The sequence below is a fragment of the Mesoplodon bidens genome, assembly GCF_964165515.1.
Source record: "Mesoplodon bidens genome assembly, chromosome: 2".
Classification (NCBI taxonomy): Eukaryota; Metazoa; Chordata; class Mammalia; order Artiodactyla; family Ziphiidae; genus Mesoplodon; species Mesoplodon bidens.
Window position 1 is genome coordinate 26548101 of NC_138177.1, and position 23953 is coordinate 26572053.

General features: G+C 34.3%; 1 protein-coding gene across 8 annotated transcripts in view; it reads left to right on the forward strand.

Moving 5' to 3' along the window:
* Nucleotides 1–23953, forward strand: part of DCAF6 (DDB1 and CUL4 associated factor 6) — a 172678-nt gene that overhangs the window by 100771 nt on the left and 47954 nt on the right. For 2 of the 8 annotated variants that reach the window (XM_081226466.1, XM_081226470.1), the window contains 5 exons: nucleotides 477–536; nucleotides 14534–14651; nucleotides 19159–19274; nucleotides 20424–20540; nucleotides 20775–21102. In XM_081226466.1, coding sequence (XP_081082592.1) covers nucleotides 477–536; nucleotides 14534–14651; nucleotides 19159–19274; nucleotides 20424–20540; nucleotides 20775–21102 — 739 coding nt within the window. The remainder of the gene's footprint in view (nucleotides 1–476; nucleotides 537–14533; nucleotides 14652–19158; nucleotides 19275–20423; nucleotides 20541–20774; nucleotides 21103–23953) is intronic. The other 6 variants (XM_081226467.1, XM_081226471.1, XM_081226468.1 and 3 more) reach the window with 5 other exon arrangements.

Here is a 23953-nt window from a genome sequence, read left to right on the forward strand (position 1 = left end):
TCTTTGTCTTAAATCTTCACTGGAGCTCTTTTTTCAGCTCAAGATAACATCTAGCTAAGTGTAGTGAACATCTTATTTCAGGCTCTGAATCCTCCAATCCAAAATGAAAGCCATCTTGAGGAGCTGGAGAGAGGGTTTGAGAAGGACAAGAAGTCTTCCTTTTAGTGAGGGAGATACACTGTTTCTGTTTTATCTACTTGCACCTTGTGCCTGTGCTAAGTGAATTTGGTAAAAGGTATATGCATGGAAGTAGAAGAATATTTTCTCAACTCATTCTCAAAGTTGCTAAACGCTTGCCTGGAATAACATATCTTAAGCACATGGCCCTGCTAACTCACTGCTTGGGAAACACACCACAGTACTTACTTCTATTCCCCAACCTTATACATTTGTTTCTTAAGCTTAGAGATGATCATAACATTGCTGTGCAGTTTTCTGCTGCTTACTTTTAAGTTGAAATCTCATTTTTGTTTCAGATTCTCCTTCTTCTGTGGTTAACAAACAGCTCGGATCCATGTCACTTGACGAGCAACAGGGTGCGTGCAACAGGAGATGCGCTATGCCCATCCATCCATAGTTTTATTGCAATGCATAAACCAAGCTCTCTCTCACTTTTTCAAAGCATTTCATTTCGATTATGGTCTGATAGTATTTTGTGGGCTGAATTACCTTAGGTGGTATTATGCACAAAGGGCCTCCTTGGCCTATACAGATTATTTTCTGTATAAGCTAATTTCTACCTTTGGCCCTTTATGCCAACTTTGGAATCTCTTCCTATAATAGTATTATAATGGATATAATATCGATCCTTTTTTTAATTCTAGCTCTCATAAAATTGTGTAGAACTGTGGATATGAGGTTAGCATATTACCTAGTGGCTAATTTAGAAAAAGTTATTTGAACATAGTAATGTTCTGTATTACTTCATTGCTATAATAATGATACTTGATTTTATGTCTCACTTATCTGGTAGTTAAACTCCTGATAGCTTTAACTTTAAGGAATACAATTATGAATGCAGAGATAAGCTCCAAAGCCACCAATCAGAAGGGAAAACAGCTTCCACTTCCACTTGCACTTTTGAAGTAGGAGAGGTATAGAATCCACCTTGAAGCCTTGAGCGGAGGCTGATGACATAGATTTTACAAATATTTTTTAAAAATTAAAAAAAAATAACTTAGCACTATAGCCATAAGCTTTAGTTGGCTAAAAGTTTACATATGTAGGATGACTCATAGGTTAGCAGTATCGGGGAAATGAAATATTAATGAAGTACTTATTTATGTGAAATAGATCTAATTTTAACTGTCTTCTTAGAGAATTATTCAGAAACTAATTTCGAAACAAATTAGAAAACTTCTGTACATCTGATCTTACTATTCTTTATAGACCTGAGTTGACAGATATTTGCTATAGATTTTTCTGTTCTTGAGAATGAATGGATGAATTAGTAAATGAATTTGAGAACTAAGAAATTATGCGTGCTTTATCTTTATACATTTATTGTAGAGGTATTATCAGTAAAGAATAATTAAGGTATAACAATTATAGCATTATATTATAATATATTTTACTACTGTTTAAAACTGCCCTCTAATGAAATAATCTGTTTTTGGTAAGGCTATATGAATGTAAATACTACCAGAGAGTTTGTAGCCAAATTCATATTTTATTTAATCTTACAGAATAATTTCCATAGAATTATATTGAATATTATATTTAAGTTGGTAATTAATGTACATATGTTATGGCATATGACAGAAAGAGATGAGAATAAAGGATTACTCACATATATTTGCCATCAGTGCCTGGGTAAATGACGGTGCCATTTACTAGGGTAAACTAGTTCGGAGGCAGAAATCAAAAGGTTCTTTATTTTTTTGGCCATGTAAAGTATGATATGCCTTTTAGTCATATGAGTAGAGATGTTATATAAAAGGTCAGATATTGCATAGGTTTGGCAGAAGCTGCATGATGATAGACCGTCATCAATGTAGCTTTGCAATAAGTTCTCTGAGCAGAAATGTTCTAATGACAGTATATCCAAATGAATTAAATCCTGAGCTTTTACATGCCTTTTTGTTCAGCAGGATGACATCTTTTAAAGTACTGGGGACTTCTACATTATAGGCTTGTATTACCTAAAGATAACCTCTACTATACAAGTTAACAGAAACTTCCCACAACTGTCTTTCTCACCTGGACTAATGCAGTAACCTCTTAACTGGTTTCCTCACATCCACTCAGGCTGTATCTCTTCTCTACCAACAGCCAGAGTGAACTTTTAAAAATGTACATCTAATCATGTCTTTCATCTGCCTAAAACTTTTAAACTGTGTCCATTTGCCCTTAGGCAATCTAAATCCATACCACTTGGATTGCAGAGCTGTACATGACCTGGCCCCTTCCCTCACTCACTAAGCTTTTGCCAATTAAGCCTTCTTTCAATTTTTCTAACACTCTAAGCTCGTTTCCCTCTCAAATCTCTTGTGTATGGTGTTCCCTCTACCAAAAATGCTTTTCCCTTTAGCAACTTCTACTCATCAAAACTCACTTAGATATTACTTTCCCAAAAGTAATATGACATTCTAATCTGAAATAGTTCTCCCCTCTTTTTCTCTTTGTGACCTGCTATATTCCTTCGTTGCATTTGTCAAAATTTGTAATCATACGTTTATTTAAGGGATTGTTTGTTTAACTGCCTATCTTTCTCTGTATTCTCTAAATGTTTTCATTCACTATAATATACTCAGTGCCTAACATCATATCTGTTTTCATTAAACAGTAAATATTTGTTGAATGAATGAGTAAATCAATTCTTTAAGCAGTGGGATGCTATAGAAATTATTCCAGCTTGGGAGAAACATGACCAGATTTATGTCTTAGATCATTTTGGCAGGTTTATAGATGCCTGATTGGAAGGGAATAAAATTGAAAACAGCAAGACTACATAAGAGGCTATTGCAGTAGGCCAGGTGAGAGATGATGAGGGGTCCAATCTAAGGTGATAGCAGTGGGAAATGAGAAGAATAGACAGATTTTTAAAAATATTTAAGAGCTAGAATTGATGGGACTTTGAGACTGATTAGTTATTAAAAATGAGAGAATGGTATCCAGGTGTCTTGATAGGATGATAGGTAGTAATACTGAACCAAGATAGGGATTTCAGGAGAAACAGCCAGTTATAGGGGGGGAAAGGTGCATGCGATTTTCTTGATATGTTGAGTCTGAAGTACCTTTGGACATCCAAATGGTGAAATATCATAGACAGTTGGATGGAGATCTGATATGTTTCTGGAAGTCACCAGAGAAGCCTGAGATGGAGATAAAAATTAGGAATCGTCAATTTACAGATAACAGTTGAAATCACGAGAGTAGATAAAATTGTCTAGGAAAAGAGGATAAAGTGAAAAGTGGAAAGTCTGTGCCACAAGGGGCAAGCAGAGAAAAGTATCCAGCTAAGGAGACAGAAAAGGAACGGTCAGAGAAATAGGGCAGAAAGAATGCCATAACCAAAGTCAGGAGAAGAGAAAAGTTCAAGGGGAAACTGGTCAGTAGTGCATTGTGAAGCAGTGAAAGGACAGAGAAATGTTTTTGAATTTGGCCCTATGTGGGTTACTGACTGCTTCGGCACTGCAGTTACATGTGGAGGCAGAAGCCACATAGCACTCAGTGGTTTGAGGAGAAAGATTTTTTTTTTAAAGTGGACACATTGGTATGTAGATGACTTTCAATAAGCTCAATTAAGAATGAAAAGATAGAGAAAAGGTAATGTCTGGGAGGGAGTTACAATTTCAAAACTGAGCATGTTTATAAAATAAGAAACAATCTTTGTAGGAGGTTAAAGGTATAGTGAATAGTTGATGTCCCCAGATAGTCTATTATTTCAAGTTTTAATCTTTGTCAAGACCCTTGTTCTCTATTTTACCCTGTAGAATGGAAAAAGTAGTACATTCAATAAGTTTTTTCCTGAATATATCTCTAATGATTATTTTAAGCATATTTTAAATGTCTTTTTCATACTTTTAAAAGACATTAATATATTTTTTAATTGATAATTCAGTTTTATACTTACCTGACAGTATTCATCTTCCAGGTGTCCAGGTGCTTTTACATGTTGCTTAATTTAATTTCCCATAGTAGTTCATAGATTTTCTTTTTTTTTTTTTGATTTATTTTTTGGCTGTGTTGGGTCTTCGTTGCTGCGTGCGTGATTTTCTCTAGTTGCGGCGAGTGGGATCTGCTTTTCGTTGCGGTGCGGTGGCTTCTCTTTTGCGGAGCACGGCTCTAGGCGAGCGGGCTTCAGTAGTTGTGGCTCGCAGGCTCAGTAGCTGTGGCTCTTGCGCTCTAGAGCACAGGCTCAGTAGTTGTGGCGCACAGGCTTAGTTGCTCCGTGGCATGTGGGATCTTCCTGGACCAGGGATAGAACCTGTCCCCTGCATTGGCAGGCGGATTCTTAGCCACTGCGCCACCAGGGAAGTCCTAGATTTTCTTTATTTTGAGGGATTACTAGGCTAAAAATGTTACTAATAAAATTTTTAAAATTGTAATTGACTTGTTTCATTGAAAAGATTTCTTTTCTTTCAATAATTATATACACATTATTGAACTGGTTGATTGTAAACAGTGTTTTTGCTTATTTATCTTGAATTTTTAAAAAAAGCACCACACTTTGTCTAATACATTTAATGTAAACCATAAGGCCATAAATGCAGCTGCCTGGTTGCCTCAATAGTTTTTATTTTCTTTTATCAAAATAGTTTTTAAAGAAATAAATGATAGGGAAATAAGTGTACAGCATGCACATTGTTTTTATCCTGTGATAAAATACTTTGCACTACTCTCCAAATTTAGGGCTGTGGGTACACACATTGACAACCCTTCTGTGCTAATTAGAAAGTATTTGAATAAGCACAGTTATATCTGTCATGCATTTTGTTTAGTTTGAACAATATATTTTAATGAGTAATTTTGATTTTCCTTTTATTTATATCTCTGTTATAACTACTATATTTTAAGGGGGGAAATCCTCTTCAGACATATTTCTCTTGCCTCTTACTAAAACTAACAAATTTTTCCTGTTAAAAATATTTAGGCCAGAAATTCCCCCTTCTTTTATAAAGTTGCTTTATATTCATTTTACAGTGATAATCATTAAGGGGAAGTTGATAATGCCATTAAGTTTGAAACTTACACCTATAGGCAATTGTGCATCTGTCAGACACTCATTTTCTACTCTAGATTTAAAGAAATAAAAATGCTAATTTGTAGGCGTTAGAAACATAAATGCTAATTATCCATTATTTTATAGAAGCAGACTTCTTTTGACATTAATAACATGCTTACTTACAGAAGGAGACTTGTGGATGACCAGAAAGCAGTGAAACAGATTTTACTAAATCTACTAGGGTAGATTGGGAATGGAAAAACTGGACCTGTCTTGCATTAAGTATTATTCCCTTAAGATTATATACTGTCACCAAGTTGAAATTTTATTTTAATAATATCATCTTGATAATAGTACATCAAGCAATATTCTAAGTTGCCATTACATGTACTTTGATAACTCTAATTTTTATTAAATAAATATCTAATGATTGAAGACTGCTGTATTAGTGGGACATATAAGTTCAGTATTCATCACACTGGACTACCTCTGTATATGTCGTATTTTAAATTCTAGAAAATAAAGTTAGTGAAATCAGACTTCATTTAGATTTTTTTTATATTCCTTAGAACTAGTTATCACTTAGTTGCTTAGAATGAAGTAGCTAATCCCCTTTTCCCCAACTACTAGTCTAGATTCTTAAAATTAGTGATAATATTTCATCTTTTGGAAGTTAAACACTATTTAATTTTTATTGCATATGCTTACTTGTTACACTCTCCTGCTAACCAAATCAATATCTATATTTCTAGTTAAATTGTTTTCTAACTCAGAATTGTCTATGATGAAAATAACTGATATTTATTGAGTTTTAAATATGTAACTGGCACTGTGTTAAGAATTTTGTATGTATTATCTCATTTGTTGTAATTTAATGAGGTGAATACTAATGTGATCCTCACTTTACTGGTGAAGAAACCAAGACTCTAAGAAATATGTAAAGACAAGTGAAATAAGTGGTAGAGCCATATTTGTATATCTGTTTCATTAATTCAACTCATATTAAATGCCTGTTACCTTGTGGCAAATACTGGGCTTGGCACCAGTTTGCATGAATGAATAAAGCTAATGCTCCCTGTGCTTGGAACAGAGTTGATTAATAATAATAATAATGATAATAATAGTAATAGAGTTGATTAACCATAATAATAACAACATAGACACTTACATTACATTTTCTCTGTGCTAAACATTACTTTGAGCAATTTTTATATATTTATTTACTTAATCCTCACCAAAGCCGTATACAGCAGGTACCATTATTATCCCCATTTTCATATGAGGAAACTGAGGTAAAGAGAGGTTAAGAAACTTGTCCAAGCTCACACACCGTGTGTCTGTGTTAGAGATGTGATTCAAATCCAAGCAGCCTGGTTCCAGTGTCTGTGATCATAACCACTATCCTTTGCTTCATCTAACAGTAAAGACAGATGATAAGAAAAATAAATACAAGTGTCCTAAGTGTTACAAAAGAGGAAGTAAGGTTCAATGGGGAGCATATGAATGAGTCTGTCTCTTCTGGTAGGGGGCCAAATAAGGCATTCCCGAGGATGAGACGTTTTAGCTGCAATCTGAAAGATGAGTATGAGTAAGTTAGGTCAAGGAGAGGGAGGAAAGGGAATCGTGAATAGCATGTGCAGAGGCTCTGAGATAATCACATTAGAATGACTAGAAGAGTCCCAGTGTGGCTGGCGTTTGCTCCGGCTTCAAGAGATAGGTAGAGTCCAGATTGAGAAGGACCTTTTAGACTTTTTTATGGTTTTAGATTTTAATTTAGGGACAGTAGGAAGCTAATGAAGGATTTAAAATAGGGAACATGGCCTGATCTGGTTTGTTCTGAATAGAGTACGAAAAATTGATTAGAGACTAATAAATCACTTAGGAGGTTCTTCCGGTAATAAGGATTTTGACCTGATGATAGAAGTAAGGTAGAGATGTGAAGAGATTCATGAAATATTTCAAATGTAGAGTATATGGGATTTGATGAACGAGGCAAAGGATTGAGGAGGAGTCCAGAGTATAAACTGCAGTAACAACTCCAGAATTTCTATGTGGGAGTGGTTTAGCAATGGCAATCTGCTTGGAGGGAGCAGAGTCAGGGTGTGTCTTAAATCTGTTTTTATACAGTAAATGCAGTGTTTTGACTTAGATTATACATTTATTTGTGGTGGTTTGGGAAAGGTAATAATAGAGACTAGGAGGTGACATTTCTAGGGCTGCAAGGGTAACTCCCAAGTTTTGACTGAGTACAATTGATTGGCTACTTCCTGAAATAGGTGACCCTGGAAAAGGAAGAATATATGGGAGAGGATATATAGAAGGAGGTGGAGATCACAAACTTAGTTTGAATATGTTGAATTTGAGTTATCTGTGTGAGGCATCCAAGTAGGAAAGTCTGTTGGGCAGTTGATTGTATCGTTGTGGCGTTCAGCAAAGATGGCAGAGCTAGAGAAGTAAATTGGAGAGTTTTCCCCATGTAGATGATAATTGAAGGTATGAAAGTAGATGCAGTCATCTAGGATGAAAGCAAAAAGTGAGACATCTAAAACATCTCCAAAAAATCAGAAAAAATTCCAGAATTAAATATTTTGCTAGAGGAGAGCTGATAAAGGAGATGGAGAAGTAACAACCACACTGAGAGGTAATAGGTAAAGTAGAACAGTGCGATGTCATGAAATCAAAAGAAGAGAAATTTTCAAATACAAGAGAGTTGTCTATTTGCTGCTGAGAGGTCAAGTATAAATGGGTTCTAAAAATTCTCTACTAGATGAATCAACACGGAGGTGGATCAATCTCGTTAGTGAGAGCAGTTTCACCTGGCTGATAGAGGCCAGAGTAGAGTAGGAGAAGATGAAAAGTACTTCTCAGTGGAGATGAGAATTAAGAAAAGTACTTCAAAACGATAAGCAAGGAGGACAGTAGCTAGAGGGGAAAGTGGTTAAAGAGAGTGTTCTCCTAAGCTGTCTACCTCATTTGTTCATTTTCATCTGGAAGTCACATTTTATCATGTTAAGTAATCTATTCAATCAGAGTATGACAGGTTTGATTTTTTTAATAGAGAATATAGGTGAGGAAACAGTCATAAAAAGAAAAATCTTGGATGAGAATTTTGGCAGGGTTTATGTGCCACATGGGGTACGCATTTTTACTTATTTTCTTTCTATCTGTTCCCCCTCCAAACTGAAAGTGAACTAGGAATAGAAGACTTTTATGAACAGAGGGGTATAAGACTAACAGTTCTGAAGTACAGGGAAAGAAAGCCTAGGTAGCATAGGTAAAATGACTACTACATTTCAATCCATAAATTTTAAATATTAGAGGGAAAATGGAACCAGGCACAGTCTGATTCTGTATCTATCCCAACCCCATGTTTAAGTTTAATTCACATTGCTGTGTTATGTCATGAAAAAAGGTATTGGTTTAAAGTTATTGTCATTGATACACAGGTTGAGTTTTGATTGTCAGGAAGAAAATTTGACTAGGATATTATTTCCAAAAGATTACATAGGGGAGATTTCCTAGGAAATATCAGTATTAAAGTTGCAGGGCTTCCCTGGTGGCGCAGTGGTTGAGAGTCCGCCTGCCGATGCAGGGGACACGGGTTCGTGCCCTGGTCCGGGAAGATCCCACATGCCGCAGAGCAGCTAGGCCTGTGAGCCATGGCTGCTGAGCCTGCGCATCCAGAGCCTGTGCTCCGCAATGGGAGAGGCCACAACAGTGAGAGGCCCGCGTACCACAAAAAAAAAAAAAAAAAAAAGAGGCCTTCAATAAAGAGATAATGCACAGAACCAAAAAAAAAAAAAAAAAAAAAAAAAAAAAAAAAAAAAAAAAAAGTTGCACTTCATTCTTGGCTTTCATAAAATAGTTAATTTCTGTATAAAGTCAGATTGCACTAGTGAGAACACTCAATTTTAGAATAAAAGCCTTGCCTCACAGTCACCTATGTGGTGGATAAGAGTTCTCTGTTTAGAATCTACTCCTAGAAACAGTTTCTGCACTTTGAATCAGAATATGCTTCCTCCTCAAAAAGAAAGAAAAAAAAAAAAAAAAAAAAAGAATATGCTTCCTCATACAAATGACTGGAAGACCTGGATATCCAGTAGTCTGAGGTATGCAGAAAAGTTACAGCTTCCTGACCTATAAAATTGGAAATTTTGCATTGGCCTAGAAATTATACTTGAGAAATTTGCCTTTTCTTCTATGTATGCCAAGCAAGTTGGGGTGCAAAATTTGGGGAGATAGTTGAGCTTCATCATTGCTATGTCAGTGTTTTTTCAGAGGATTTCATCATATATTTTGTTTCCTTTTTTTTTTTTTTTTTTTGCGGTATGCAGGCCTCTCACTGTTGTGGCCTCTCCCGTTGCGGGGCACAGCCTCCGGACGCGCAGACTCAGCGGCCATGGCTCACGGGCCCAGCCGCTCCGCGGCACGTGGGATCTTCCCAGACCGGGGCACGAACCCGTGTCCCCTGCATCGGCAGGCGGACTCTCAACCACTGCGCCACCAGGGAAGCCCTTGTTTCCTTTTAGATTGATTTTTATTTTAAACATTTGGCAAAATAGAAGGAAAAATATTGACAAGTTCATTGTGCAATAGAAAATCCCTGAGGCAAACAATATATTATTCCTGTATGATCCACAGGATATCTAAGCTACTGTAGGTGCTTAATGGATGATTGTACAGTTAGAATAGTGACCCAGCAGCAGAGAAAATGTTGGGCATAGTGGTTCTAAACAAATTATTGTGGCCATATGCTACTTAATTATCATCATTTTGATAACTTTGTTTAAATTTACACATAAGATGGGTCTCCAGGGCTATCTTAGCTAAAAGACCAAATATCCATATCAATATTTAGATGATATACAAACCTAGTTACCAAGATAGCATATTTTACACTACTTTCAGCATGTTTTTTTAGAACCACAAATGATTAATTTCATAGTTGAAATGCACAGATTGAATGGTTTGAAAACGTGTGTTAACCAAAAAAAAGAAGTTTATTTGTGGTTCTTATTGTGAATCAAAGCTTGAAAGATACCTAATTAAAGTTCAAAGAAGTTGCTTTCAAATTGTATTCCAGCCCATTCTGAGATTTTTTTCTGAGCCAACGCATTAATCTGAAAGGGCTCTTTTGGGAAAGGATCTCTTAAATTTGCTTCCCAGAATCTCATGTTACTGACTGTTCACTTCTAACTCCAAAAAATGAAGTCTTTTACAGTATATTGTCTTGATTTTTATGTGGTTATGACTGTGCTTGCTAAAGCATGTTTTTTTTTTTTTTTTGCGATACGCGGGCCTCTCACTGTTGTGGCCTCTCCCGTTGCGGAGCACAGGCTCCGGACGCGCAGGCCCAGCGGCCATGGCTCACGGGCCCAGCCGCTCTGCGGCATGTGGGATTTTCCCGGACCGGAGCACGAACCCGTGTCCCCTGCATCGGCAGGCGGACTCAACCACTGCACCACCAGGGAAGCCCTAAAGCATGTATTTTAATGGGTGGTCGTTTGCCTGGATAGAGACCGCTCTAAGCTACTAACATCATTATTTGTTTTTAATAATTAAACTACAAAGCAATATATATGGCCATCTTAGCAGTGTTGAACAAGTTAAAAGTGATTTTCCCCCCACTACACTGTCCTTGTGCTGAGTGCACCACAATTAATTTTATTCTCCTATAATGTTTTTAGAGTGAGAAGAAATAGTTCAGTCTTTCAGTGCCCTGGAAAAGATACAGTGTAGTTTTCCAATACTCTGATACCAAAGTGACAGTTTGGACTACCAGAACTTTTATCAGTTAAAGTTGCTGATATGAATTATACATCACTTCTGAGAAATAACAATACCAGCAGTTGATATTTCTTAATTAAAATATTTATTTAAGGAATCTTATTTTCTACTGAGTATTCAAATTATTTCCAAGACAGTATAGTAAGTAGGAACTTCATATAGCAAGAAACTTAGGTTACTAGACAAAAAGAATCTAGCTCATTATCATCAGTTTCATCATCTATAAAATGGAGATTAAAATATGTGATACAGAGATTTAACAAAGGATACATATATATCCTGGGACATAGTAATGTTCAAGAAATTTTAGTTACTGTTATGATGGTGCATTCTACATAAAGTCATTGGGTTTGGTGAAGTTCTAAACCCTAAGGCTGTTAAATTAAAATCTCTACTTGTTAAGCAAAATATTTCAGTAATATTAATATATTTCTGTGCATTATATAAGTAAGGCTTTGAATAATACAGTTTTTAGAATGTGTTTGCTAATTCAACTTTTAACACACAGAGCAAGTTATGGAAAATTAAAATGGTTACAAATATTTCTTCAAATAAAGTAATAATAAATTTATTTTTTAGTTCTTTAAAGTAGATTTTTTGTAGACCTTTTTAGCTTAAAATATGCACTTTATCAGAAACAATCTGTTAATTAATTTACTAGTAAACCAGTGATCTACATTTCCGAGAAAATTCAATTTGATAGGTTGTATATGATCAAGAAAAGAATATTAAACTAGGAAGAGTAGAATGGAACAAGGCTAGGAAATGGATTTTTAAACCTCGGATATATACTTCCATTAATGCCTCAGTTGAGGAAACCACGTTCTACACTGCATAGTGTTTCTGCCAGAGACATTATTTATATGCAGTCTACAAGGAGATAACTAGACTAGGAGTCTGAAGTATTTGTAGCTAACGGAAATAATGTGATGGGCCAATTTTACTCCAGGCTGATGACTTCATTGACAACTTAAATGAACAAATTCTGTCAACTATAGTCATTTTATAAATTAAATGAGTACTACTACTGTGCCTTACATGATTTTTACTGTATTCCAGAGAGATTAAATAATAACTTGGTAGTAGATAACCTAGGAAGAAGGTTTGAATTAACATTGATCATCTCGGGAAGCTTCTTGCTTTTGGAGGTTGGGGGTGCTCTTGGAGGCTGGTAGGTATTTTCTACACCACTTTGACCTCTTAACAGCTAGCTATTTGTCTACTATATTCCTTTAGTCATAGCATGCAAATATCTATAGCTGCCTCTAATTTTACTCAAAAAGGAAGTTTTGATACAGCATTTAAATGGCTTCTTTTTTAAAATTTTTGTTGGACTATAGTTGATATACAGTGTTGTGTTTGTTAGTTTCAGCTGTTAAACGGCTTCTTAAAACTTATGCTCCCATAACCAAGGTAGATCTATGAAATTTAATCCTACAATTCTCTCACACCTGCTTTCCCCCCCACCGTTTCTTCTCTACTTTAAAAGAAAAATAATAGCAAAGCACTTTACAAAATGTTGTGAGAGATAATGAAAGAAGTAGCACCAGCTCTACCTCTTAGTTTCCTTGATCATTCATTCAGTCTTTCAGCTATCTTCACCAATTCCAGATCCCTAAGGATGACTGCGGTTTTGGCAGCAGTGGGACCGAAATTTTAGCAACATAACTAAAGAATAAGGGAAAACTGTATGTGGACAAATGACTGACAGCAAATTTTTCAAAGACTGTCAAGGATAGGACAGATATTTTTAAAGTCCCGTTCAGGAATTCCTTGGTTGTCGAGTGGTTAGGACTCTAGCATTCACTGCCGAGGGATCAGGTTCAGTCCCCGGTTGGGGAACTAAGATCCCACAAATCATGCGGCGCGGCAAAAAAAAAAAAAGTCCCGTTCTTTATAGTTTTATGTAAGTTAAAGATATGTTAATTCGGTTATTTTATCAGAATGCCATTTGGTAAAATACGTCCTCTAAAACATTGAATGTAATATTGAATCTTTGAAAGTCGTAATGGATTGTCAATTTTTTTTCCAGCAGCTGTTTATATCAAGGACATAATCATAAGAAAAGTAGTACAGAAACAAAGTGAATTTATCATTTGGTAGGCCAGTTTTATAATTGATTCATACTTTTATTTTCAAATAGCAATTAATGTTATAGGAGAGGATTTCTCAGGAGTTAGAAGTGAAGACATAAGAATTGATAATCCTGAGTTTTATCAGCTTGGCTTCTCATCTCTTGGGGAGAATCCTTTTTCCTTTCTGCTACAGTTCTGTATTTTTAAGTCTTGTTAATTGTCCTCTCACAGGATAAAAGCTAGAGCAGAGTTTCAGATTCTCTTTTAGTAAGTGCTCCACCGTCTTCAAGAGGAATGCAAAAAGATATGTCCTTCATTGCAATATAAAGTGGACCTAATAACCAAAAATCCTAAGTAATTTTGATTTCTTTAAGTTGTTAATGCTTTTGTTGATACTGTTTTCAAGACAGAAAGCTTATTTTTAGTACTGTTATATCAAGTCCTTGAACTTGTATCAAGAAAACAGGACACAGAAGAGTTTCTTGTATTGAGAAAACAATTATGACACAGAAGCGTTTCCTTTCTGCAAGCGACTGGCAGAAATGTTACATGTTTGATTATATAGCAGTTTTTATTCTCTATATATTTTAATGTTCCCCCAAGCTGTTATTCATCATAAAAAGAAAAAAAATTTAAAGCCCTGTTCAAATTTGTCTTTGAATATCCATGTACTCCTTTTGCGGGGGAGGGGAGAGGTGACTTCAAAGTGGTTTGTATCCATTTCTGTAGAGTTTCTTGATTTTTATTTACCATTTTACAAAGATTTTATATGTTGAGATGGATGTATATTATGATTATCACCTGTAGACTCATAAGGTAGAATTGCCTTTCCATAATTTAGAAAACAAAGTTCTTGCAAGATTAGTCAGCAGAAGAGGATGGAATTATACCAAAATGTATGATCTTATAACGTAGAGGTTTAGAAAATAACAGAGCACAATAAAGTTTCTTCTCCCGCCTCCTTCCCAATAGTGTACAGGCTGTAATCCCTCCCTAGATTATAAGTCTATGAATTTGGAAGAACAGAAAGAATTTGATAGCATTTAATTGCAGCAAAGTTTTTACTAAACAACTTCTTTTGGAGCCCTTGCATCTTACTTCTCAGTGTTTCTGAAGGAGCCAATGATAGTTATTCTTGATGCTCTAGCAACTGAAGAAAAAGATCCTGAGCGTTCCATTAAATAAAAGTACCAAGTTTATAAAGTATGTCATTGCATGTTAATATTCTTTGATTCCCTAAAAACTAAATATGGTTCTCAAATGTGTGTGATTTTCATCTGAATCAAAGGGAGTCATGTATACAAAGCTAGAAAATGATGCAATGCCACTTTTGAAATATAGAGTGTTTCTATAACACTTGCTTTGAACTTTAAGTGAGAACCATACAGATGTGAGAAAGAGTTATGACAAGGACAACCTAATTTAAGTTTTATAAATTTTAGGAAATGTCATCTTTTTATTGGTTTCAGAGACCTTTTTCAAATGTTTTAAACACAATTTTCAGATAACAATAATGAAAAGCTGAGCCCCAAACCAGGGACAGGTGAACCAGTTTTAAGTTTGCACTACAGCACAGAAGGAACAACTACAAGCACAATAAAACTGAACTTTACAGATGAATGGTAAGTTAATATTTTTGTGAAGATGTTCTTAGCCATTTTGTAGGATTGTATTAGATATTATTTTTAGCACTTCATCATCTTTGTTTTGCAATAATACATTGGTTCTCAAACTTTAGTGTGCTTCAGGATCACTTGGAGAGCTTGTTAAAACACAGATTACTAGACCCCACTCTCAGAGTTTGAGATGGAGTCAGAGAATTTGCATTTCTAAAAACTTCTCAGGTGATACTAATATTGCTGGTCCTGGGATATTTCTTCTGATAGAAAATGCAAAAGATAAAAATAATCAATCACCAATAGACCACCAGTGCAAAAATTAATAAACCTAACATTTTGGAGCTTTTTGCAGTCTTGGTCCTATGTAAAAGGTATGTGTATGTGTATATATACGTATATATTTTTGGTTTGAGTTTTAAAACATGATTTTAATCATACCTAATATATTCAGTTCTCCCCTGCATTTATTTGAGTTAACTTTATAGGAAATATTCCCACAATACTACTTAGTTTTCATAAGTAGTATTTTATCAGCTGTATAATAGATTCCATCAAGTGGATGTACCATAGTTTTACTTAACCATTTCCCTTAAATTAGGCAGTGAATTTATTTATTTTTACCAAATAAAACTATAATGAATATCCTTGTTTACAAGCTTTTTCCTACCTTTAAGGTTATTGATTTGGGATATTTTTCCAGAAATAAACTATATCTAGATTGAAAGATATTACAGAATTATTTTCAAAAGGATAATCTGTTATTACATTTCTCCCAGCAGCATATGAAAGTACATGTCTTGCTGTCTCCAGACCAATGTTCAATATATTCATTTATTTGTAACATATATTTGATTTTTAAATAATTTTTATTTTTATTTAATTTATTACTGGTGAGTGTGAACTTTATTTAATAGTTGTATAGATTCTTTTTAATGACATTTCTGATTATACTTATTGCTCATTTAATCTAGTTAAATCTTACATTTTAAAAAATCTAGTTATGTGAGCTTCTTGAATTCTTTGCCACTGTCCCATTGCCTTGTGTGTGAGAGACAGCACCCAAAATTTTGTATTTGAATTTATTACTATTATTATATAAATTAATATATAGATAATACAATCTTTCTTAATATATAATTAATTATATATTAATATAATTATATGTGATTAATACAGGGTGATTATATTAATCATTTAATAACCAATATATTAATTATCCTATATGATTAATATATTATTATATTAACATATTTAATTGTATATTATTATATATTATATTAGTATAATATATAATATTGCATATAAATAATATATAATATAGTTATATATTGTTTATTAATATATAATTAATTATATGTTGATATATGATAATATTTATTCCAATTCACTGGTTTCCATTTGTGTTTCTGTGTGTTTTTAAATATTAAACTCTTGGATTAAATAGGATTTTCACATATTATTGAATACCTTTCTACATTCCAAAGACTGTTCTAGACACTGGGAATGCATCAATGAAAAAAATAGACAAACATATCTCTGCCCTATTGGAGCTTACATTCTAGGTATGGGAGGCAGACAATAAACATAATAAGTGAATTGTATAATATGTTTGATAGTATTAAGTGCTATGAAAGAAAATAAGACAGGTAAAGATGTTTGGGAGACCTAGGGAAAGGGTAGGCATCATTGAGAAGATGACATTTGGACAATTTGAAGGGTAAGAAGGAGTGAGCCATGCATATATCTGGGGGAGAGCATTCTAGGCAGAGAGAAAGCCAGTACAATGGCTCTGAAGCAGGAACAGTCTCAGTATGTTGAAGGATCTTTAAAAAAAAAAAACCAATGTAGCTGGAGTAGAGTGACCAAAGGAGAGAGTAGTAGCAGATAAGGTCAGCCAGGTAAGTGAGAAGGGTCTTTAAAAGGATAAGCATATCTTTGGTTGCTGTGTAGAGAATAGGCCTTAGGTAGAAGCTGGGAGACCAGTTAAAAGGCTTTGGCAGTAAGCAAGGTGAGAGGTAGTGGTGTCTTGGACCAGGATAGGAGCAGTGGAGGTAGTCAGAAGAGATTGGATTCTATATATATATTTGAAGGTACAGTTAATAGAATTTCCTTAGGAACTCTAGTGTTTGACCTCAACTTTTTAAAATAATGATATCTATGGCCCTTTTTCTTAGTACATGATTTAAGATCACAGAAGATTATCATAGTTATTCTTAAGTCTTTTCTATTCTCATGTTTCTGTACGGAAGGGACTGATATCTTACAATCTCATCTGAACATTTTTTAACCAAACATCTTTAGTCCCACTCTTCTTTTGAATGCTACTTTTCCTTCTTTAAAAACTGACCATGAATTATATTCTCTTATTTCTTTATCAAAAAAGTAATTAGCTTTTTTCTGATTATGAAAGTATTCTGTATTCATTGTAAAAAAGAAATTCAAAAGAGTATGCAGTCTGTTTCATCTATGCCAGCATGGTGTCTTGCTTTTATTTTAGTTTCTTTGATCCAGGTAAGGCAATAGAGCACACTGACCAAGAGTGTGGGCTCTGAACCTGACTAGCTGTTGAACCTCTCTAAGTATCAGTTTTCTCATCTGAAAAAGGGCATGTTTAATAGAACCTACTTCAGACTTTGTTGGGAAGATTTAATGAGAACATGCAGAAAAAGTACATAGCACTTAGCACGTGATATGCTTTAAATAATTGTTAGCTACAACTGTCATCTTTTATAAATTGCCTTTCAAATCCTTTGCCCAGTTTTTTACTGTGGTGTTTATCTTTTTCTTATTGATTTATAAGAGCTATATATTATAGAATTAAGTGAGGGTAATATCATTTGTCTTTCATTTGTTGCAGATATTTTTCCCAGTTTGTTGTTTGTCTTTCAGTTTACTTATGGTAGTTTCGCTTTATGGTTTCAGCCTGTGAGCTAATACTCCTTGTCCTTCCCAGGATTAGGGGAAAAGTTTCTTCTTGTTTTCCTCTTATAGTTCTGTGATTTTATATCAAAAATATATGTTTAATCCTTTTACAATTTATTTTACCATAAAGTATGATGTAGAGCTTATAGCTCAATTTTTCTACATGGCTTTTCCTTTGTCCCAGTACCATTTATTGAGCAATCTAGTCGTTTATCTGTGATTTAAAATGCCATATTAACATATGCTAAATGTATTTACTTGATTACTTTGTCTTTTCCACTAATGGCTCTGTATTCCTACATCAATGCCATAATGTTTTAATTATCATAACTATTCTACATTGAGCATTTTATTTAAGCCTGTATCATAGCTTTCTTAATGGAAAAAAAGATTTATGTATCACATTGGCTTCTCTTTACCAAAATTGCTATGCATTTCTTTCTGGCTAAAAAGAAATACGTGTTCATTTCAAAAAAGAATCAGAATCTAGAGAGAAATTGAAAAAAAATCACAGTAATCCTACTGAGATGACATTTAACATTGGTGAATATCCTTTCTGACATTTTTCTCTGCTCATGTACCCATGTAGATATACATTTTTCTTAAAACTATATTTTATATGGGTGCCCTTTTAAAAAAATCAAATTGACTTCTGCAATTAGCCTAAAAAGGTTTTTATAAAATTTTGACAAAAGTTCCATGATAATTTGCATTGTTTATTGAGTCACTGCTGTTTGTCTATAATTAACGTTTTTTAAGTTACTGTAGCTGTTCAGTTTCTTTTTCTTGTTCACATCTATACTATATTTAAGAAATTGTTGCATTTCTGTGAATTTAATTTTAATCTTAGTCAGATTGTTATACATTTTCCTCTATTTTCCTTCCCACTCAGTCCCCTTCTTACACATATGTCATGATTTGTCACAGAATGTTCATTGAAAATTATTTATTTAAATTGGTCTGGTATTCTGCTCTAGCTAAAAATTCTAACAGAATTAGGATCATCATCAGGTAGGTATTAAAACTAAAAGAGAAAACATTATCCTTCTACAAAACCATGGTGCTCAATCACTTGCCCTGTTTGAACAACAATCTAGAACTGGCAGTGGTCCACAGAGGGCAGTTCAAAAACCAAAGAAATTTCCAGGCCTCTTTTCAAGTGTTAATTTAAAAGTAGCCTAGAACAACAAAGTCTAAAAGGACCTATGATCAGAGTCTGTAAAATCATTAAGAATTTGAATGTGGTGAACCATCTGTAGTGAGAACAAGAAGAGAGATTATATAATTAAGTTAAAATTCAATAGAGGGACTTGTAAAAATATATATCAGATTGTAGAAGCATCAAAACAGTGAAGAAGTGGTCCTTTCATATTTTTAAATCTCTTTTTAAATATTAAAGTGGATTAGAATAACCACCTAGACTTTCTAAAGTGATGTTTTTCAAGTACTATTAAAATAATAAATCCTGTATTTTATTTGTAGTCAAGTTTTTTGATCAACTTCTCTAGTTGTAAAATATAAAAATTATCCTAAAAGTTCACGTTTATTAACTTCTTGGTGGGAATCACTTATCTTGTCTTGATGGTAGGAGCAGTACTGCCTCAAGTTCTAGAGGAAATGGGAGCCACTGCAAATCTGAGGATCAGGAGGAATCCTTGGTCCCACAGAGCTCCATGCAACCATTAGGAGGAGAGAATGAAGCAAGTAAGATGTTAATTTTGTTTTTGTCATGACAAAACCTAGTGTTGGATGTTTGCCTGTTTTTCTGATACCTCAGTGCTGCAGTTTTGTTTCTTGTTTTTAAGCAGTTACTTTTGCCGCAATAGTCCAGTTACTGCTGTTGATAAACAGATAACAAATGCAAAAGATAAGGACCTTAAACATTTAAGATGGGGCGTCACAGTAAAGCACAGTTCCCCTCTGTGGACACAGTGGCCAGGATAGATGGTCATCGTACTGACAGTACGTTAGATATAAATGTTGGTTTGAATTATCTTTACCATTTTTATACCTAGCAGTGAAATACAGAGTACCTATCTTGATTTTTTTCAGAGTATAGGTTGTTTATGGAGGGAAAAAAGGGATAAAATTTAAACAGGTTATGAGTAAATCCTGTTTCATACAAGAAGTGCCATTTAGAGTATGTTTTTAGAACACTTTACTAGAATATTTTTATGTGATCATCAATGAAATTTAGGTGTTAGTATAGCCTAGAACAGAGTAGATTTTCAGCACATACTTGATAAATGAAGGAATAAATGAATTGTTTTTCATTAAATGAATACATACCTCAGTATAACAGAGCTAACAAGAATAAAATACATATAAGATGACTGTCTGGTAAGCAAATGTCCAATTAGGAACAAAAAAGACTGATCCTTCATGGGTCTTGGAATTAAATCCAGAAATAAGTATTTTCAATGGCCAAACAGAATTTATGGTGGGGCTAACTTTACTATTTGTTCATGATAGTTCAAATTAGACCAAATGCATGACAAAAGGGCAGAAAAATACTCAGTTTTAAGTTTAGATTCTCTGAAGTGTAGAGGAAAGAAAAGGAAGATTGAGAAATGTCAGTTGTGAGGGATAATCTAAAGCAGAGATTCTTCACATAGAGTTCACGAAGGTCCACACATAGGCTTTAGGAAGGGGCAGTGGGCAGAATTGCACATCTCTTCCTGAGAGCGTTTTACAGTTTTGTGGGTACATACATAGTATTTGCATTACACTGGCAGGGCGAGGTTTTATCTGAGTGTCAAAAGTTGCTACGACCCCAAAAGGGTTAAGAACTACTTACATATAGGAAAGCTTGAATATTAAATTGGTGTTTATTTTTCTAAAAAAAAAAATTAGGATTCAATGATAATGTGGTTGAATTCCCAGAAGCTCCTGAAGAATCATCAGAGGCTGTGACAACACTTCAGGGAGGTACGTCTGCAGAAAGCACAGCTCAGAACAGTATAAATATAGGTGAGCTGTCCTGTTCTTTTTAGATCATTCCTTCACACAGGAAAATAAGAAGCCTTAATCTGTATTAGTCTCTCCAGAGTTAGAGACCATTTCCAAATAGATGTGTTGTGGGATTTTGTTCTTCATATAGGGGGATTAGACTTTATATTGGAGATTGTCTGTGTCAGCTCTGAAGTTAGATTCAATAATTAGTGTTGCCAACATGACCAATTGTTGCTACTTATTTTCTGACAGCACAATCAGATAAGTTTACTTTTGAGCCATTGGATTCCGGTTCAGGAGAAAGGAATGACTTCAGTCTTGATAGCCCTTGTGGGGTTCCAGAAGAATCCACTTTGTCTGAAAAAGGCAAGGAACCAGGAACTTCACATCAAACTAGCACTGAAAGTGCTACCAGTCAGGGTACCAGCAATCCCGAACCTCAGTCACAAACAGAAGCCATTGGGCCTTTGGCTCATGAGGAAACACTGGCCAGGGACTCTGCTCTCCAGGACACAGATGACAGTGATGATGACCCAGTGCTGATCCCAGGTGCAAGGTATCGAGCAGGACCTGGTGATAGGTTGGTAAATTTCTAATTAACATGAACTATAAAGAGTATAATTCACAAGCCTTTGTTTGAAGTCACATAAAGGAGTTTCTCCATTTTTGACAGTTTTTTCCTCTAAAGGTGTCTCAGTCATATAAACTCATAGAATTTTCTAAATTATAACTAATTTCATGTATTACATTCTTTGAGCAAACTGTGGAGAATAGAATGTCTCATTGCTCTGTATCTTCAGCACTAAGGCTCGGTCCTCAGTTTACAGATCAAGAGAAAGGAATGTTGAGAATGACCAACAGGTTATTTATGAAGTTAGTTATATTTAGTTGTCAGATTGCCCTGTAGACATCCTGGCCTTTATCAGTTTGGGGGTTTTTTTAATGTTCAGTTTTTCTGCTTCTCTCTTGACCCTGGATTAAGGTAGTGTGATAAAGTTCTCTTTTTGAGAACAGTATGTTTTTCTCTGACTTCTACTAAACTTAGTAACTCAATTTCAAAAATGAAAAAATCACACCAAGTAACAAATATTATAACTACAGTAGAGAATTAAATTGCTAATATGTTCATATACCTTTTCCATTTTTCATATTATGTGTTCATAAGGACATATTTTATTTTTTAGTAGATAAAGTAAATCTTTTAAACTATATTGCATTCCGTACTTCTCTAAAGCTATTTCTATAATCAGTGCCATCATATCTCATTGTAAGTTCTGTCTTCTTCCAGAGAATAAAATTTTATCTTTAAAATCCTAGCTTACACAAGCATGAAGAACCCGTATCACGTATTTTTATGCTCAATGTTCTGCTATTTATAAAATATTCTGACATTTCTGTCAAGTGAAAAGATTAATTTCCCATTAAAGAATGGCAATGTTATATAATGATTAAGAGCCGAATGACTTATATTCTGGTTTTACCATTTACTAGCTGCTTCATCATTCAGATTACTTAGTGTCTCTTTAAGGTTCAGTTTCCTTATCTATAAAATGGGGTTATGATTATCTAGAATTGTTGTCAGAATTTAGAAAAAAATCAATCAATCCAAGGACTTGTCTCAAATTGAAAGCACTGAATAAATGACCGGTGTATTAAACAACCAAGATATTCTGTGTAGCTACTTAGACTTTAAAAAGCAATTACTATAAGAATTGCTACAGGGGTAAAGACTAACAGAGGACAAGCAAAATTCCTGAACACTGTAGCTTGCAGTTCAGTGAAACTGCCTTTTCTTAACTATGAAGATAGATATGTGTCTTCATTTAGTCATATTTGTTCAACATGTTTACTTTGCAGTGACCCTGTTTTTAAATGTAGAGGAAGTAATCTTTGCTTATATTTGTATTTAGAGACTAATCAAACATCTTCTCATTACCTGCCACACATTAGTCTTCAAATTCTTAGTATATATTTTAGACAAGTAAAACTTAGTTTCATTTCTTTCCATACCCAGAGGGAGTCCCTTACAATATTATTACCTCTTGATGTATGCAGATAAGGTTGGCAAGCATAGCACAATTTGAAAATCAAGTTGATGGTTTCTAAAACCCCGGGTGGAGAGCCAGAGCCTATAATTATTTTAAGTTCGTAAATTTATGGCTTTCTAATGATGTAAGCAAACATATGTCCTTGGTTTTTTTCTGTACTTACATAGCTTAAAATGATACTAAGGTCATAATGGAAAATAAAATTTAAGTATCAACTTTTGGTAAAATGCACCGTGTCACTTACCAGGTCTGTTTGTTTAAATAAGAAATCATATATTTTTGGTAAATATTAGACACTTGCAAAAAATCATAATTATTTAGCATCTTCTATTTAGGCTAATTATATACACTTTTACCTAGCCTGCTTTATAGCTGAGGAAACTGAGGTGCTAAGCAGGGATTTTGTATATTCTAGACCTAAGGAGATTTTTTTTTTTTTACACAGTAGTACAACATGAATGAGACAGGAGGATTTGTGGGGAGAGTGGGTCCTAGAGAATGCAAAATGTCTTGCAGCATATTGTCCTTATTTTGGATATCTGACTAGAAATGATAGTATCTTTCTACAGAGTGTTATCACTTACTTATCATTTTCATAATATTTAGATGATTTATATGTTTTAGGGATTCTCCTGAGATTTGGATCTGCCACAGAATTGGCACCTGATAGCTTCCTTGACCCAAAAAACTCAGGTGCTGAACTAGACTAACAGACTCTTTTAGAGGAGAGATGATCAGGGCCAACAACCTGGAAGTGACCCCACTTCACGCACGTGCTCTTGAATTCATGCTCTCATGGTTAGGTCCAGGTTTGAAACCACCTCTGGGTCTACATTTGCTTCCTTGCTTTTTTTGTTTTTTAAACTAAATATTATTAATATTCTGTACACTCAGTTTAGGTATTTAACCTTAGCTTGTCCTATATATTATTTTGTTTTATTCTATAGGACATAGTAGTAGTAAAAGAAGAATAATAAAATTCTTCCCGTTGAGAAAGTTAATTTACTGAAAAGAGAAGACAGATACACAAGCCATTTATAAGAACATGGAAAACAGTTTTAATAAATATATGAAATAAATACTATATATATATATATATATATATATATGTGTGTGTATATGTACACACACACAAAGTTGTGCATACTGAGGTAATGCTAAAGTGATTATAGTGACTGTTTCACAGTTACATCAGTTTTCCTTTGAAATTTGCATTATTCTTTCCTAGCTATTTACCAAAAATTTGTAAATGGTGGAAAATCTTCCTTCTGACTTTTTTCCAAATAATTTTGATAGTTCCTAACTTCCTGAGCACCATCTTGATTAAATCTTGGACTACCTATATAAAATGTACTTTTCATTTCTGTACCTTTCTAAGGGCTG